The sequence below is a fragment of the Gossypium raimondii genome, unplaced genomic scaffold (assembly GCF_025698545.1).
Source record: "Gossypium raimondii isolate GPD5lz unplaced genomic scaffold, ASM2569854v1 Contig00056, whole genome shotgun sequence".
Classification (NCBI taxonomy): Eukaryota; Viridiplantae; Streptophyta; class Magnoliopsida; order Malvales; family Malvaceae; genus Gossypium; species Gossypium raimondii.
In genome coordinates, this window is record NW_026291215.1 from 127748 (window position 1) to 147975 (window position 20228).

A 20228-nucleotide genomic window follows, 5' to 3' on the forward strand; every position below is an offset into this window, starting at 1 on the left:
AATATATTTTAATCTTGTTTTAGTTCAATCCATGTTCTTGCTTGATGCTTGAGCGTTTGGATAATTTGCTCTTTTGATCCTCCTTCTGTTTCGCGTGATTTAATTTGCTCCTTTTGACGTTTTTAATTTTCGAATTTAGCCTTTAAATTCTATTTATTTTCAATATTAATCTTTAATTTGTTCTTGTTTTTAAATACTGTTAAATTGTTTATTACTATATTATTATTAGCATTTATTATTATTGTTATATTATATTATTATTATACATATATTATATGCGCATTTATGAGATAATATTTATATGTATATATTTTAAACACTTTTATATACTTTATTATTATTATTATTTTATATATATACGTATATGCATTTTATTTTATAATATTCATATGCTTTCCATATTTTAAAATCCATATATGTTTATACATGTTTATATATATATATATTCATATATTATTCAAAACTTTTATAAATATATTTTCCATGTATTTTATATATACATATATACCCATATTTTCATAATTATTAATATATTATGCTTACGTTTTTATTTTTATGACAACTCATTATATTTTATGATTATGTTCTTTTTATAATTTTGTATACATATATAGGTATATTTTAAATTAAAGTAATGATTTCATGTTACGCATTAGCATTTTATTATACTTTTAAAGAAAAATCTATTTTGGCTTTGTCAAAATGTTAAAATCGTTTTTATTTTTAAATTTTTAAATATTTGGCATTCATGATTCTCGAGAAAATAATGGTGTCCTAACTTACTGGATTGCGATTATTTTTCAATGAATTTAGAGAGCCAATTATTTATTTTGTTGCAATAAATTCACACAGATTTCAAATAAAAACTTATTCTCGGGAATCCAAAAATGCCGGGTCCTAACTTACTGGTTATGACATTTTATTTTCTCGAAATAAGAATTTTTAAAGTCAAGAGATAAACAAGATTTTGAGGATTTAAAAATATTGTGCCCTAACTCACTGGGTGTGATGTTTTATTTCTTTGAAATTAGGATGTTTTATTTTTTTAATTCATTCACATGTTAAAACGTTTTCTTTTAAATTTTTTTTTAAAATTTCGACACTAAGATATTAAATAATCAATTTGGTACCGATTTTGGGCGTTACGAGGGTGCTAACCCTTCCTCGTGCGTAACTGACTCCCGAACCCATTCCTCAGATTTTGTAGACCAGAATTGTTTTTATGGTGAGCCGATCACACCTTAATAAAGGATCGGTGGCGACTCCAATTTTTGTTTTTAAAGTCGACAACTAAAATTTTTGTTTTCAAAAAAATGGTTTCGACAATCATCTAGATTTATTATTTTCTTTTATGAGAATTTTCATATTTGGAACTTGTAATGAGTTATCCTTGTTGAAGTTTTAGTTCAAATTACTCTCCCCCCTAATCCATTACAAGTTATTATTTCTCTCATTTTAATATCGGGAAAACTATCGAATCAAAATAGTAATCACAAATCATGTGATAATTGAATCTCCAATACATTTAAAACATATAATAATACTAGGAGACTCGTAATTAATACATATTCCCAATTTTTTTGAGTATTCACTCATCTTTATTGTGGTGGAGCAATTGGAATATATACGCACATACAAAAATTCAAAGATGAGATATTTAGCTTTTGACCAAAAATCAATTGTAATAGGGAGTATTTATAATATATTGGCTTGATGCGTGCAACACGTAAATCAACATAATCTCATATTGAAATAAGAAGTTTAGTTGTCATAAGTAATGGTTTAGACATTAATTAGAGGCGTTCAACCAATAATTTATCTAAACCATTATGCGCATAAATAACAAACTTTTACAAATTCAATCAATAAAAGATTGAGATATAAACTCATTACTATTAGCAAGATGAATTGTCTTAAATGCATAATCTAAAATTAATTATTTAAACAAGCAATCTTGCAAGCGACAGATTGCAAGTTGATAACACATACGTGATTATTTTGTAGATGCATATACCAATATCATATAATATCAAAACCATCCACATGGTGGATGAATGAACCCATATTCATTTCAGAAATGCAAGATATTAAATCTCAACTTTTTTCATTGAGAAAAAGCAATAAATGAGAATTCTTTAAATTAAAGAATCTTCTGGTTCTTTAATGAATGTCCATATGAATTCTCAATTAATTTTCGCATCATATATGATACGGATGGTCTAACTAGTCACGCCAAGTAGTAAATGCATTTGTATAAGTAAACTTCCGGTTTACTTTAACATGCATTTCAATTGTACTAATAATGTCAATATAAATTGTGACAAATTGATAATTTTACTTTCATTTCTTTTACTTTGTATCCACATATAAGTACTATTGTAACATTTACTCTGGAAATGTCTAAATCAATGTGAAGTTTATAATGCCACTAAGACAACGAAATAAATATAATTTCCAAACAATTATATACAATATTCGTTTTGGGAATATGCCAAAATCTTCAAATATCAAAAAGAAATTATTATAAAATTATTATATTTATTGCAGACATTCATTTCAATGAATGTGCAAAAATAATTCAAACAATAATGTAAGCATATATTATATTTCTTACCAATAAGATTATATAGATATCATTTGCTTCAAGGAATGATAAATTAATATAAATCATTGAACATTCTATACTAAGAATAAACATTTAACAACATTTTGAATCGTCCATCTTCTTCTTATCTATTTGTCAAGAATGACAATAAGTTAATTTTATAATTGTTATGAATTGCTACATTCACTTGAGGAATGGAACAAAACTTGTGGAACAAATAACTCATTATTATTTTTAGTCATAATGAGCTATGAGATCAATTCAAAATAATTTTAAAATTTGCATAATCAATTAACTAACAAAAACAAATGGCTAGGTCATGTATAGAAACAAGCCTAAATTAAATATATCAATAAAAGTCACATCTCAAACATAAAAATATGACATAATGAAAACTATAATTTTTTTCCTTTCATAACCATTATCATAAACATGCATGAAATTTAATTCAAAATCCAATCATTCATGCTCATAGAACTTTTCATTTACAATTGCTCATGTCATTTCTCTAAATAATTAACACATGGAATAATATAAAACGTATGAACTACTACCTTTAACAATTCTTTGAACTAAATTAAATTCGAGTAACCATCAAATTCATTGGTTTATTAGCACAAATTTGCATACTAGGTATGTTTTAGTCAAATATATTATTTAATTATAAAACATACTATAGCAACATAAATAAATCAGTTACTATTCATTTTCATGAACAAATGAGATGCTTAAAACAATGTGTAACATATGTAATCAAAACTTAAAAAGAAGACCATCTCAAATATTTATACCATATATCAAGTTGATTTAATATTTAAAGATATACCTTTTTTTTCTGTGTTGAGTCTTGACGATTTTATCGAGACGTAAGTAAATTAAACTCCAATAGCAGACTTTGAATCCAATCAAAATCTATTAATAGAAAACTTTGAGAGTGAATCTTATTTTCTAGGTGTACAGCAGGTACATAACCAATGACTTTTCATACATAAGTTTTCTCTCTTGCAAGTTCTCAATAGTAATATTTTTCCAGCTAATTTTAATTGAGAATTTATTCTAAATACTGTAGAGATATACTCACAGTTTTAAAAAAAACTTGCAACTTCAAATGCATCCAACCATAACAAGATTTAGATAGAATTAACATATTCTATTGCTCATAAGTAGATCTTTCACAATAAAATATTTTGCTTTCAACTCCTCAATAAGGATGATGACAAAAGAAGATTACAAAGATAGTCACATCAATTCAATTTAATAACAAGAGTAATCAATAACTCAATCCTCCCTTTTTTCATCCTTTCAAAATAGATATTTATAGCAATAGTGATTCACATGAAATATAATATTTTCTTCATTCACAATGTCAATATGGTATTCATTATAATGAATATATTTTAAAACTAATGCATTAACCATCACAAGTTTTGTGTTTTTTAGATATTGATATATTAGTTCTTCTAGAGCTTTCAACTAATTTTGTACTATAAATTATTGGAATAATATTTGTTTGTTTCAAGACCAAATAAGATAAATATTTTCTATCGTAATGATAGAATTCATTACTACATTCTCATATCCTTCCTTAAAGAATATTAATAGAAACAAAATATTTGGGCATATGCCACATATGTGGCCAATAATCTTTCATATCACATTGATAACATAAGTTATGTTTACCCTTTAGAGAGTTATCTTGAGAACTCTCATTGTTCTCTTATTTATTACTATGTTCCCACTTTAAGTGGTCCATGATTATATCTTTTATTTTCTTATATTTGCATTCACTTCGGGGAATGCAACAAATCTAGTAGGACAAACTTCTAAACGCTTATATTGATTCTTTATTTCATAATCACTATCGCAAACATACGTGGATTTCAAATCAGAATCTATCTATTCATGTTGTCATGATTAGTCTTCAATTATAATAAACATGATATAATAAATAAATCATAGTAAAATATACCTGAAGATCTTTAACATCATCGTCATCACCCAGGTAAGGATTATATAAATTTCTTTGGATAATTATTACCCATAGTGCATAGGCCTCAATTGGAGACTGAAATTGCAATAGCTCTAGAATCATGCGCAGATTTGGAGTGATTGTATTGTAAAATAAAACAGAATCATGCTGATAACGTATTATAAAATAAAAGATAGAAAGTAAAGAACAGAAAGTTAAAGAGCGTATTTTATCGATCAATCGGAATCATTTACAATGCTTCTCTAAAGTATATATTTATAGACATAAGAAGTATAAATGAAATAGAACTCTACTTCTAATGACTATTAGAATTTAAAGTATATCAAAACTTATCTAAATCTTGATGGACATCCACTTAATAATAAAATATTCATAACAATTGTTTGAGTTTTATTATTTTAATATTTATATTTAATATCTAAACTATTGGAAGTATATCATTTGTTCGGTTATTCTATATGTGCAAATTTTTAATTGTTTGTGAACATATTCATTTAATGTTCAAAAATAAATTTATTTAATTTAATATAAAAATATATAATTTTAAATATAATGAATTCAAACACAATAATAAAGTTCTTAATGAAGAGAAACCAAATCTAAACCTACTTTAAAAGAAACAAACTAAACATGAATAAAGATCGTTCATTCAAGTTCGATTCATTTTTTGCTCTACTTATAGTGATTGTAATTATTTAATCTAAAAGCTAGAATTTCAAACCCCAAATTATTCGAACATAAAATAATCCGAACCCGAAATTAACCCAAATTTAGAAAGATTTACTCATTTGCAAACAAAAATTACACTAGAAATTAAATCCCTCTATTTCGTATATGTTCCAAGCAAGATTTCCCATCGAGCTTGTTGCTTTGTTGAAGCTCCACGTATTCTTTATATTTCATTGCTCGGTATGCCAATGGGTTCTGACCATCTTCCAGCAGCATTGGAGCCGGACTCACTGCGGCGTCCGCGGCCGGTCCATGCGCCAGTGCTATGGATATCCTTACATCTCTATCATTTACCACAGCTTGATGGAGTACACTTTTATACTTCCCGTGGCTCAGAATCTTGCATAAATTTAAATTTATATCCGATCAATTAGGAGAAATAACGATTTAGTTCAGATCAATTTTGGAAAAAGATTGAAAACCAATTATAAAATGAAAGGTCAAATTATGGATTTGGTCCTTCTACTGTACTAAATCTATATTAACATGATGATGTGGGAAATTTTCAAATCAACATTTAAACGAAATAGTTGATGGTGTTAAACAACTTAATTAACTAATTATATTATAGAAGTAGAAAGATGAAATTAAATCAAAAAGTAGAGTAAGTAAATCCAAAAGTTGAAGATAAAAAAGCAGAATTTGGGAGTTGTACCTCAATATGGTCCCCAATGTTGGCTAGAAATGAATTTGGGATGGGGTAGATATTGACCCATTTGTCTTTGTGTAGCACTTGAAGCCCCACAGTGTCGTTTTGGATGAGAAGGGTCAAAAGACCATGGTCGGAGTGAGCGGGCAACCCCATGGCGAGTTCTGGCTGTGGACATGGTGGATACAAGTTTGCTATCATAATCTGTAGGCAATTTTCCAGATTTGAGGCCTTCTCAATGTATTTGTCTTCTAACCCCAAGCTTTCTGATATTCCTCTCACTATTTCTTTCATTACTCCTCGGGTTCTTTTGCTGTAGTCTAATGCAATTTCTCTTATGCCAAAAAAAAAAAAATCGAGACAAAACGTATGTTAGATGAATTGATTATATCAATATCATATATATATGTACCTAATATGTATGACAACATGAGCAACGATTAATGGATGTTATTATCGAATTATGTTAGAACAAATACTAAGTAATTCAGACACAGTACTATTTAGAAAGTGAATGAACAAGAGCAATTAATGGCAGCAATAACTAAATCGCTCACTTTTTAAATTAAGTTATTCTATTTATTTTGAGAGAGAAAAGTTACTCTTAATCTAGTACAATGATTTCCTTAATATTTATTCCAATTATGTATATATGGCTTCTATTTGCCTGCTTGGTTCAATTTTATTTTAATATAATTTTAAATAAAAATTTAAAACTTATGAATGGAATCTATCCGTACTTATGAAATTACTTTCTTTCTCGTGCAAATTGATTAATTAAAACTATATTAAATCATTTCATATTTTTGTACACTTTTCTTTATAAAATATTATAAAAAGAATTATACCTAATAATTCATTGATATTAATAAATAAAAGTTGTATGCCAAATATTGCAGTTTATAATTATGAAAGATAAGGATATCTTGTCTTAACTTAATGGAATGACAGACATTCTTTTTACATAGATTTAAACTGGGTTACTTCTATTCCCATTTCTAATAATATTGTATTAGAAAAAATATGGATATGTTATCTTTAATATTTCATTAAACAATGCTACGTAATTTGCTTTCTGAAACCGATCTAATGGTATAAAAAGAAAAAACCTGAAGGAAGGGGGATTGCTGGGTGAGTGAAAGGCAGGATGCTGAAAAATCTTGAGATAATCTCTCCAATACAAAATTTTATCCACTGATGGGTTGAAACTTGTCCCATATCTTATAGGATCCAATACATGTTTCCCTTCACTTTCTCCCTTTTCTTCCTCTGTTAGCTCGAAAAATTCCCTACAAACCTCTATCATTGCCTTCATCATCCTCTCCGGCACCCCATGATTGGTCACCTGATAATGCTCATTTTATCAAAAATCTAAAATTCTTTGAAAATCATAACTATATATAGATATATGTGTATATATGTATTGTACCATGAAGAAGCCCCAGTCCCGGCAGGCTTTTCCAAGTTCTCGGATGGTTTTAGACCGTTCATCGGGATTACTAGAGATGAGGAGGGAGAAATCGATGGTGGGGATTGGTTCTTTCGTGTCTGAAACTGGTTCGTGGTTGGGTTGTTTTGGGAAGGTGTAAATGGAAGGGATGGAAGAAAGGCCGGGCGATTCGGATAGTGCTTTAACGGATGTTAGCTTCCGTGGTGGTGGTGGGTGAGTAAGAGATGGTGGTGACGGTGGAGAACCGGTCGGAGCAGTGGTGGCCATGGGGAGACTGACGACGGCGACGGGAGAGAGGCTGAGACACGATTCTTGACTGCAAAAACTGAGAAGGGATGCCCATGCATGTTTACATTTCACGTGTTGTTTAATACTAATAATTCAATTTGACTTTTGGGTGATGCCAAAACAACAAATTTGTCTTTTTTTCTTTTGTTAGTAGCCAACTTGCCGCTAGAAAATGTCTACAAATAATTAAAACAGGTAATCAAATTTGAACAGACTCCAGATTCAAGAAATATTCACCAATGAGTCTTCCAAAAATTAAATGGTAAACTTGTACTTGGGCAGTTTCCTTTCATGAAGTAAAAGATGTTTATCAAATCATGAACCCTTACCCCTCATAGGAGGCACTCTTGCTCTATCAACTTGAAAACAATTCAAACTAGTTGACTGGTCTGCTGGAGAGCTGAGACACGGTTCTTGACAGCAAACTGGGAATGGATTTTCCTGCATGTTTCTAAATAACTTTATCTTTTCTTTTTGGGTGAAGTCAAATCAATTAATTGTCTCTTTCCTTTTGCTAGTTGCCATATCCAATCATAGTTTCTTTCATGGCATACTTTTGAAATCGGTGCCTAAACTTTCAAAACATTTTGTTAAAGTTTGGTCAGCATGTAACACCAGGAGCAGTCAAGAAGCAGGCCCTGCAGGCCAAGCTAAGTAGAAGCTGCTGAAGCAAGTGCAGCTGCTGATTTTTTTTTCTTTGTTCATTTTGTAACTGTCGAAACTATTTTTTAAAAATAAAAATATAGGGTCGACTTAGAAACGAAAATTGGAGTCGCCACCAATCTTTTATTGAGGTGTAATTGGATCACCTAAAAAACGATTTTGGTCTACGATTTTTAGAAAACGGGTTCGGGAGCCAGTTACGTACGAGGAAGGATTAACACCCTCGTAACGCTCAAAATTGGTACCGAATTAATTATTTAATGTCTTGAGGTCGAATGAAAAAGATTAAAAAAGTGATTCCCCTTTTAAAATATTTATTGGAATTTATTATTTTGAAAACTAAAAATTTTGGTCATCTTGCTTCAATGAAGAAATTAAAACCCCGTAAGTTAGGGTACGACTCGTTGAAGTTCTGATGACAGCACACGAATTTGCTTTTATTAAAAATCTCGTCTCGAAATAACAGAATGTCTGATCCAGTGAATTAGGACACAACACTTTGAATTCCCAAGAATAAGCTTTAATTTTGAAATGTGTACAATTTTGTTGGAAAAGAGATATTCGGCCACCTAAATTCAACGAAGAAAATTGAAGCCCCATAAGTTAGGGCACAATTTTCTCGAGAATCTTTGGATACCGGGTATTTTGAAAACTTATAAATAGAGCAATTTCGATATTTTAATGAAACGCAATCTTTTAAACAATGTAATGTGATTGAATGCTTGTGTACAACGCAAAAAGGATAATTCGAAAATAAAATGAACACTAATGAATAACAAACAATTAATAAACAAATACAAACAAGCATAACAACAATAATTTCAATCATACATTATGTAAATACCCATACCAACGGCCAAATATCAAATGAATTATTAATAAAAAATTTTAAAGATACACTAAAAATAGCAAAAGGAGAAATTTTAATTTATAAATCCTATGTACAAAAGTTTTAAAATAAATTATATAAATGAGTATAAAATAGATTTGAAATGGAATATTGAATAATGTTGAATAATAGTATTTGAAATAAATTTGAAGCAAATAATATACATATATTAGTTTTACATAGGTAATACATATAAAGTAAAACATAATAGTAATAATACATATAGAATGAAAGATCTAACAATAATGTAAATAATATGTATCATAATATATAATAAAATGCTATAAACAAAGTATGTAAGGTAAGATTTTAAAAGTGATAAATTATACACATGCAAAAAAGGGTTTTAAAACTTATAATCATATTAAAGAAAAGAACTTAAGGTTAATAGTCATGATAATTCAAAGTCAATAATATATATATAAAATAATAGAACGTGAATTTTGCAAACACATATGACTATACAAGAGTGTTATATTTTAAAACGTAGCATTATATTCATAAGAAGATTTTGTAGTTAAAATTCCAGAACATGTATAAATCATATTGAATTTACCAAAATAAAAAAATGTATAAAAAGATACATTATAAGCTTAAATAAAATCGATCAAATGATAGCACATAATAAATTGAAAATAATTTAAAAATAAATTGAAAATAATAATAATGATAAACTTAAAATAATGATAGCCTAAAATAATAATATATGTTAAAATTAACATCAAGTTTAAACACTAAAACATTGTTAAATTTAAAATTAAATATATTAAAAATAATGGATGAATACATACTTAAATCAAATTTAAAGAAAGTCAAGCACATTAAAACAGTGAGGATCAAATTGAACTTAAAACCATATTAAAAGGGAAAAAGCGAAAATAAATCAAAATGAATGCTAATTGAAAGGCGCGAATAACTCAGAGGAACTGATTGGGAAAATATCCCCACACCTTGAAACACGTCTCTTTATTAGGATTAAATTGAAAATTAAACAAGATTTGAAGTATTAATTGAAAAGAATAAAAAAATAAACTGAAACAATTAAAAACATAGAAGGATCTAACATGCAATTAGAACCCTGAGATAAAATGCGCGGATCCTCCCCGGGTCGTCACCGCGCGGGTCATGGTCACTGAACGGCCAAATTGGTGTCGTTTTGAAGCTATGAAAACTAGCCTCAAACGGTGTCGTTTTGTATATTTACTTAAACACAAAAAAAAAACTTGAAACAATTCGTTTCAGCCCTAAATCAAAAGAAAGGGAGGCCGCCCCCTTTTTCTACTCTGCTAAGGTTTTGAACCCAGTCCCCCAGGCCGCCGCCAACAACCAGGCCCCTCTAGGGCCTCCAATCTTTTCCCGATCTCCGATGGCGACGGAGTGGGCAAAGCCAAGTAAACTGCTCCTCCTTTAACTCTTTTTTTCTTATATCTATATGTATACGATTAAAAAATGAAAGAATAGAAAAGAAAATTGGAAAGAAGGAAAATAGAAAGAAAAGAAAAAGGAACCACCTATTCTCAATTTTTTTTTTCTTTCGTATCTTTTGTACAAGCCCAATTTGCCCAGGGCCTAATTACAAAAACAAAAACTCAACCCACCTAAACACTGGCCCAAAACCCGAAGCCCAAATTACAAACAAGCCCAAATAAAGAAAAATCTAGCCCAAACCCAAAAATAAAAAAGAAAGAAACAAAGAAACCCTAGACCCTAACCTTAGCCTCTGCCGCCGCACCCCACTTGCCCTGCCACCATCTCTGCAAGCCGCCGCACTGCCACCACCGCCACTGTCCCATCGCCACCAACTCTCCCACTTGTGCCTGCAAACAATAAAGAAAAAATAGCAAAATAGCAAAGAGGAGGCTTTAAAAAGCCGAAGCAAATGTAATAGGAGGGGGTTTTTTTCTTTCTTTTCTTTCTTTCGGCAAAAGCCGAATCTGCTGTAAAAGAAAAGGTTTTTTGAGGTTTCATTCTGAAATAAAAATCCAAGAAAAAAGCAAAGAAACACAAAGGTCTTCCTAGTTTTCCAACTTTATTTATCTATTTATTTGTTTTTCTATTTTTAATTTGTAATAATATATATATTATAAATATATACATAATATATAAAAAAAGGAAAAAAATATACCTTTTCGAATTTCCGGCCACCGCGTACGGTGGCCGGCGTGACACTGGCGCGACGCCGGAGCAGTGGGCCTTGGCCGGAATCTGGACTTAGTCCAGAGAGAATTTTTTTTCTTTCTTCTGTTTTCTTTTTTCATTTCAATGCCCAAATGATTTTTTTTCTCTAAAAAGAGTGCCTTTTCTACCCTAGTAAAACGACGCCGTTTTGGCCGGCATTCTTAAGCCCCGAAACGACGTCGTTTTGACTTGGGTCAAATCGACCCGACTCGTACTGCCTGGGATCCGAGTGTTTTTGGACCAGAGGGGTTATTTGCGCCCTCGGTCCTTCCACGTTTGAGGCCGTGTACAATTGAGTCCTATCCCTTTTTGTTATTTGTTTTAATTTTTCCCCAGATATCCTTTTTTCTTACGATTTGGTCCATAGACCTTCTGCACAAACCATGCTAGAACGGCGCCGTTTAATAAACGAGGGGTTATTTCCCTCTTTGGTCCTTTGCCCTTTCGCAACCTTCTATTTTGGTCCTCCTCTGCGCATTTTATTATAGTCTTAACCTTTAAATTTTATTTTTATCCCAAATTGGCCCATTTTGTTATTTTTGTTGTTTTATTAACTAATCTAGCTATTATTATTATATTTTCCCATTATATATATGTATATTTACGTTACTATTATTATACCATTTAGTTTTACATTGTTATTGTTATATTTTATTTATATTTACTTATTTAAATTTTGAATATATTTATCCTATTATTGTTACTATTATAACTATTTATATATACCATCTTATTATATATTTATATCTTATTATATATATCTATATATCTCTTTATAGACACGTTTTTAGCTTATATACATACATACGTTTTGTTATACATACATACATATACGTCTATATCCATCATTTATTTTTATAAAATATATGTATATACGTCTATTTTATATATATATATATATACATACTTACACTGCTTTTATTTTACGATATACATACTTATATCTTTTATTTTATGTAATATATATGTATGCACATACCCATTTTTATTTATATATATACATATTTATACTTTTATATATATATATATATATACATGTGTACATATGTGTTTTATATATATATATATATACACATACTTATACATATTATTTATATTTCAAAATCTATATTTTTCTTACGTATTTTCTATATTTTATAATTCATATACATATGTTTTTTATATATACCGCAATACATATTAGCATCGTGTTTCATTTTACCCAATATATCAAAATCCATTTCAAATAAATTAAATCTCTTGTTTAGATATTTGAAAAGTCGTGCCCTAACTTACTGGGTTTCGATTTTCACAATAAATCTAAACACGTGAATATTTTCAAACTCAAGTTTTAAACGATATCGGGAATTAAAAAAGGATCGTGTCCTAACTTACTGGTCGTGATCCCTTTTTTAATCCAAGATACTTAAATATCTTTTAAATAAGCATTTTTTATTCGCGTATCGAGAATTCGAGGCATTGTGTCCTAACTTACTAGATATGATTCTCTTTCTCGAATAACGTGAAATATCCCCCTTTTCCTGAAATTTTTTCAACGTTTTAATACAGGGATCGTATTTTTAAAATTCTTCAAAGTTCTCAATTTTCAACATTAAGACATTAAGTAATCAACTAGGTACCAATTTTGGGCGTATCGAGGGTGCTAATCCTTCCTCGTGCGTAATCGACTCCCGAACCCGTTTTTCTGATTTTCGTGGACCAAACTTGTTGTTTTAATAAAATCAAACCGTTTATTAAAAACAACTCCTTTTCGAGGTGATCCAATCACACCTCATAAAAAAGGATTGGTGGCGACTCCCGTTTCATTTTTCAAAACCCAAGTCGACCCGTTTTCATCAAAAAAAATGGTGTCAGCTTGGCGACTCCACTGGAGATTTTAAATAAGAGAGTCAAGCCATGAGTTGATTATTTCTTGGCTTTTTGTCGAAAATTGAAAACTTGGTTTAAATGTACGATCCTTTCATTGTATTTCATCTGTCTTTACTACAATTTTCATCATTGTGGTCTATGATTGCTCTGTTTGTTTAAATTTTGGTATCTTTCTGCACATTGCATTGCATGACTGTTGGTCACACCCTTTTAAGTTGGAGTGAGAAGCTACTCCTTCGTGAGGTTTTCACCTCCGTGCAGGATAGTGGATCGCTTTCGGGATACATCCGTACCTATGTCTTCGTGAGATTTTCATCTCCGTGCAGCCATAGGGAAATGTATTCCCTTGAACCGAACTCGGTCTATATGAGCCTATAATGGGTGAAGATCGAGGAATCTGTTGGTTCGGGCACCCTTACTTTAGAGCCAAACTACATGTAGAAGACCTTAGGGACCCATCCTAGGTAGAGCCACTCCAAACCCCTAATGGTACCCGACTAGGTACTTTTGTTTTCCTTGCTTGCTTTTGTTTTCTACTAACCCCTCTTGTTTTGTTTTGATTGCATTGCATTTGCATCTTAGGAAAGAGATATTGATTCAAGTTTGATTACTAACTTAGAAAGCTTGTCATCGAAAACGGATTCCTTGATAAAGTGGAAAACAATATGGCTGTCTGAATATATTCTGAGAAACACAAGATCGGCGATTGAAGAGTTCGTGACCTTGCTTCGTGGCCTGAGGATTCAAGGCGATTGTCTAAGGGCCATCGACGTTTCAACTCCCTTGAAGAAGCTGACGAGCTTTATGAAGATAGGCAGATGATGGATCGCGACCAAGATCAAGAAAAGGAGCTAGCAGTGGCATCTATTGGGAATTGGCGAGATTATCTCAAACATGCGAATGAAGAAAAAGATCAATGTTTTCTCTTGGAATATAAGGGCGAAGCCGTACATGCATCTTCTTTATGTAAAGGAATTTGCTTTCCAGAAAAGTTTTCTAAATGTAATTGAATCAGATTCAACGTCTTTTTAGGCATTCATTTCATGCATTTGCATTACATGACATTACATGCATTAAAATCCATTAAAAGAGTCTAATTGAATAAGTTTATTTCATCTAGTCAACCTAACACCCTTACGGTATCCAATCAAAGACTAGAGAAAATGGAACAAAGGTTGGAGAAATTAGAGCGAATGCAAATACAGATGCAAGAGCAATTGACCAAATTTCAACAGGAAATGAGAGATCAAATGCTAGAATTGCAGAGGGCTATGATGAGCTAGTTCAACCGACTGCTAGCTGGAGAGTCAGAAAAGAAGAAAGACTCGATGGTCCACTTTAGGGTTGATAATGAGGATCTTGCCTATTCCCCAGTTTGTATTCCGATAAGTGCCCAGGTCCAGCCAGATGGGCGTCCACAAGGGGCACTCTTTACTATCAGATCCCAACAATATCAGACTGGTACATCGACACCAATGAATTGCCTGACAGGCCTAAGATTCAATCTGAGGAACAATTTAGCTAATCTTGTCGCTCGTGTTGATCTAGTAGAAATGAAACAAGTGAGGGCAGAGTACCCAGATACTATAAAGGCCCTAAGGAAGAAGGGGAATAAAGGGGATAATCCAAACAGATACAACAAGAGCCACTCAAAACCCATCACTGTGGGCCAACCTAAGACAGAAACCATCAGACATCAGAGTCCTTTAAAGCAAGACTCTGGAGTGAAACCAGGTACTGAGAAGCTCCAGTTCACACCAATTTCGATGTCATATAAAGAGCTGTATCAAAGCTTGTTCGATGCGCATGTTGTTGCTCCTCATTACTTAGAACCCATAAAACCTCCGTATCCCAAATGGTATGACATGAACGTCCAATGCGACTACCATGTGGGAATTACGGGGCATTCAATAGAGAATTGCATTACCTTCAAGAAACTGGTTGAAAAACTCATTAACATGGATGTTGTCAGATTTGATGACCCATCTAGCGCGGAAAAACCACTAGCCAATCATATTGATAATGGGGTAGACATGAAGGCAGGAAGGGGATTAGGTATTTCTGATTCAGGAGGAAACCAAGGAAAGACAAGGAACCGTTGTGAGTTCCATCACGAGAAGGGGTGCGAGACTCAAGAGAGTGTAAAATTCAAGGTCTTGGTTCCAGGCATGATGGACTATAAGGAAATTAAAGAGGAAAAAACATACACACAATGTTGGCAAGTGTTCACACCAATGACATATATGAAGACACGAATGAAGAAAGACCTTGTTAGATATCTGCCCTTATAAATCTGGAGTGTTCTAAGCAATTAGCTTGTGAAAGAAGTCTCTGTAGTATTTAGAGCCTACTTAGAGTAATATTCAGAACAAACTTGTTGCTTTTAGCCTAGAAGCAATAAGAACTCTTTTTTGAAATAGGGTCATGTCTAAACGTCGTTATTTTAATGAAATGCATCTTTGCGATCATTTTTGAGCCAATATTCTTTCATTCTTTATGAATAATTATTTTTATTCTTTTATTCTTTCTTCCAAATCATTCATTCATTCATTCATAATCATAGTGTACAGATAATTATTCTTAAATTCATACATTCTTTATATATTCTCTTGTACCTACAATAGGTCCCCAGATATCAATGACATGAGTGACGCTGCTACAGACTCAGAATCTCCTTTTGAGTGAGACATGTGTTTAGAGGGATCTCATGACTTTGAAGATGACATAGATTGTAGCCTATCTCCGGACTTATTGAGGATGGTAGAACAAGATGGAAATAAGATCCTACCTTACAAAAGAATCAATAGAATCCATGACTTCTCCCTATGTGGGGCATAGATGTTATTGAGCCGATCGTGCTAAAAGTTTCTGGCGGTCAACAATTCATTTTTGTAGTCGTCGATTACTTTACTAAATGCGTGGAAGTTGCTTCATATGCCAATGTCACGAAGTCGACAGTCAGCAAATCCTTGAAAACGTATATTTCAATATGGAACGCCAAAGAGGATCATATCTGACAATACACCAAATTTGAACAATAGCACGATATCAGAAATTGGCAGTCTAAGATTAACATCATGTCACCCCAAAGTGAATAATGTGTTGGAGGCAAAAAAAAAGGGAAATCAAAATTAAAATCAAAATAACAAACGAAATGAAAAAAGAAAAAGGAGAAGCCAAGACAAAAACCTGCAAAGGGCGCTTTGTGACCAAATGTGGTTTTGAATTGAAAACTCGAAAAGGGCGACTCAAATTTTGAGCAAAATGGGGCATAGACATTACCATTATCGAAGACTTCTAATGGGCATTGCTTCATTTTTGAAGATCATTATAGGCCGCCTCATACGCCAATATCATCATATGCTTATATAGAATTTCAGAGAAGATGGTATTGGAATTGGACAATAGCACAATAGCTGAGGTCTGAAATAAATTCAGAAGCAGACACCACGACTCGTTGCCTGGAGGTGAACATCAAGAAAATCGAAGAAAAATGACTGAGACTTACAAGGACTGGCATGAGAAATCACCATTTGCCCTCCTTGCTTGCCGAACATCTATCAAGATTTCTATCAGAGCAACGTTTTTCTCTTTGGGCTATGGGATTGAGGTAGTTTTACCTATTGAAATACCCTCTCTCCGAGAATTAGAGTTGGAAGGATCTAATCACAATGTGATTAGTTGGACCTAGGAAAATGGTTAAAAGCTATTCATCAGGGTCAGATGTATCAGAAACAAATGATACGAGCCCATAATGAACAGGGTCATCTCAGAGAATTCCCTGAGAGGGCTAGATGTTGAAAAAGATCCTTTGAAAAGATTATAGAGGGAAATGAATGCCAAACCGTGAATGTCCCTATGTTGTAATGGAGACCTTTTTAGAAGAGCACTGATTTTGAGTATGATTACAAATCTTGTAAACTCAGATTCAGTCAAGAATTACCTCGCCTGAAGAAGGAGGAAGGACCAAGGTGAAAACTTACAAAGGGCATTTTGAGTCAAAAAAATGAATGAAAAAAATGAAAAAGTAAAAATGGAGAGGCTAAAGGGAAAACCCGCAAAGGGCACCTTAGGCCAAAAGGGATTTGAGTTGAAAACCCGAAAAGGGCGGCTCAAATATTGATCAGAATGGGGCATGAGCTGATTAGAGCAGCTCAAATTTTGATCAGATAGGGGCATGTGTCGGCATTGCTATACCTAAATCAACAGGAAAGGGTAGGCGACATCTTGAGGCATCGACAAAGTCCTGTAGATCTTTTAAACACATGTCAAATTCAGAATGGTCTTCAGAAAGTTTGCGATATCTGGGGCACCTAACCCTCATACTATTTATATATTAAATTTGTTGTTCTTGGAATACTTCATTCTTTTTCAAGATACATGTTCCAATCAATTCCTCTTTTATTCTTGATAATTTATTTATTTCGAGCTATGCTCCCAAATAAATCTATGTTCATCCATTGTTATGATCTTTTTCAAGCATGTTGCATTGGAATAATGATTAATGGACTAATAATACTTTCACAAGGGAAGTTTTGCATATTACTCTAGGAGTTTCTAAATAATATAGGAACCAGAAGCAGGGCTATTGTTTAGAACACACCAAGTTTAAAGGGTGAAATATCTAAGAAGGAAGAGTCTAAATAAATACTATCCTTTCAGATTTTTTTGTCCAAATATTGATTGAACAAAATCACAAGATGCCAAGGCTTCAATGAACAAACAAGCAATGATCACCGAGTGATGAGAAGAGATTTGCTCGGAGAAAAAAATTTGCAATTGTGCATAAACATTTGGTATGACACCCTGGGAATGGTGTAGGAGACCAAAGAGTTTCATATTCTGTTATGATAACAAAGGATCGAGAAAAGGCCAGGTCTTTCTACCCTTGGGTTACAGTGAGAGATTGATGGTACAAACTTTATGTTCCAGTGGATTGAACTTTGACGTTCACAATGGGGGGTAATCAGATTAAGTGTTTCTTTGGATATGCCAGTCGAGCAAGAAGGCGTTGTAGCACGTCAGTGATAAAACCTTAATAAGCTTTTGCGTGTTGATAACCTAAGCATTAAGGAATCACTTTCATGACATTCTGCATTCATTCAAATGTCATTCATACACATCTAGTTAAGAGCATTTGATTTATTCTGATCACGTTATCCTAATCACTAGGCATAAATAGGTTCATAAAATTGATTATACAGGTCATGTTCCTCAGGGAACAGAGTAATGAAGATACCAGATCTTACCTTTCTGTAATGACAGCGAAGCAGATCGAAGATACCATAGTTTGCAATTTAAAAGATTAAGACCACAACGGCGAATCTTACCTTCTTAGGCGATGCAGCGGAACAGATTGAAGCTACGACGGCGAATCTTACTTCACCGACATTGCAATTTAAAAGATTGAGGCCACAACGGCGAATCTTACCTTTCCAAGCGATGCAGCCGAACAGATTGAAGCTACAACGGCGAATCTCGCTTCCCCGACATTACAATTTAAAAGATTAAAGCCACAACGGCGAATCTTACTTCCCAGGCGATGCAGCAGAATAGATTGAAGCTACAACGGCGAATCTCACTTCCCTGACATTGCAATTTAAAAGATTGAAGCCACAACGACGAATCTTACTTCCCAGGCGGTGCAACGGAACAGATTGAAGCTACGATGGTGAATCACACTTCCCCGACATTGCAATTTAAAAGATTGAAGCCACAACGGCGAATCTTACTTCCCAGGCGATGCAACAGAACAAATTGAAGCTACGATGGTGAATCTCACTTCCCCTACATTGCAATTTAAAAGATTAAAGCCACAATGGCGAATCTTACTTCCCAGGCAATGTAGCGGAACAGATTGAAGCTACAATGGTGAATATTGCTTCCCTGACATTGCAATTTAAAAGATTGAGGCCACAACGGTGGATCTTACTTCCTAGGCGATGCAGCGGAACAAATTGAAGCTACGACGGCGAATCTCATTTCCCTGACATTGCAATTAAAAAGATTGAAGCTACAATGGTGAATCTTACTTTCCAGGCGGTGCAACGGAACAGATTGAAGCTACAACGGCGAATCTTGTTTCCCCGACATTACGGCTAAATAGATTGAAGCTACAACAACGAATCTTACTTCTCTGGCGGTGTAATGAAATAGATTGAAGCTACGACGATGAATCTAATTTCTCCGATATCGTAGTTAAACAGATTGGAGATGGAAGACGTTATCTCTCTAAAGTTGCAGTAGAGCAGATTGCATCCAGTCCTATCTCCCTAAACAATTCTATCTCCCTGGTTGGTAGTGGAATAGATTGAAGATTTCAAATCTTATCTCCCTAATCAGTGGAATAGATCGAAGATGGCAGATTTTACCTCCCTGTGACTACAGTGGAGTACATTGAAGCTAGTAATTATATCTCCCTGGTTGGCAGTGGAATAGATTGAAGAGTCACAAATCCTATCTTCCTAAAGTTGCAGTGGAGTGGATTAAAATGATGAATTCTATACCTCTGAAGTTGCAGTAGGTCGGATTAAATCTACCACAACAAGTCTTATCTCCCTGATGTTATAGTGAAGTCGACTAAAACCATGAATCTCATCCCCCTGAAGTCGCTGCGAAGAATATTAAAGCTACAAGTCAGATCTTTCTGAAATGCAATAAAGTGGATTGAAGCAACAAGACACAGTGGACTAGAATAAAGCTTTGAAGAAGAGAAGCTCCAAAATAAGTCAAGACTCAGCGAGACCGGGCAAATTGGCCTTTCTTAGTCTTTGCTTTATTCTCGTTACACGACAACGAGCAAAGAGGGGCAGTTGTACAAGCCCAATTTGCCCAGGGCCTAATTACAAAAACAAAACTCAACCCACCAAAACACTGGCCCAAAACCCGAAGCCCAAATTACAAACAAGCCCAAATAAA

General features: G+C 32.9%; 1 protein-coding gene across 1 annotated transcript; it reads right to left on the minus strand.

The window, feature by feature from the left end:
- Nucleotides 1-5220: 5220 nt before the first annotated feature.
- On the minus strand, nucleotides 5221-7784 carry LOC105783457 (2-oxoglutarate-dependent dioxygenase 19-like). The gene is made up of 4 exons (XM_052627276.1): nucleotides 7403-7784; nucleotides 7083-7318; nucleotides 5980-6307; nucleotides 5221-5663 (listed from the first exon to the last, which is right to left on the minus strand). The coding sequence occupies exons 1-4, from the start codon at nucleotides 7688-7690 to the stop codon at nucleotides 5409-5411; spliced, it is 1107 nt and encodes a 368-aa protein (XP_052483236.1). The 5' UTR covers nucleotides 7691-7784; the 3' UTR covers nucleotides 5221-5408.
- Nucleotides 7785-20228: the final 12444 nt, after the last annotated feature.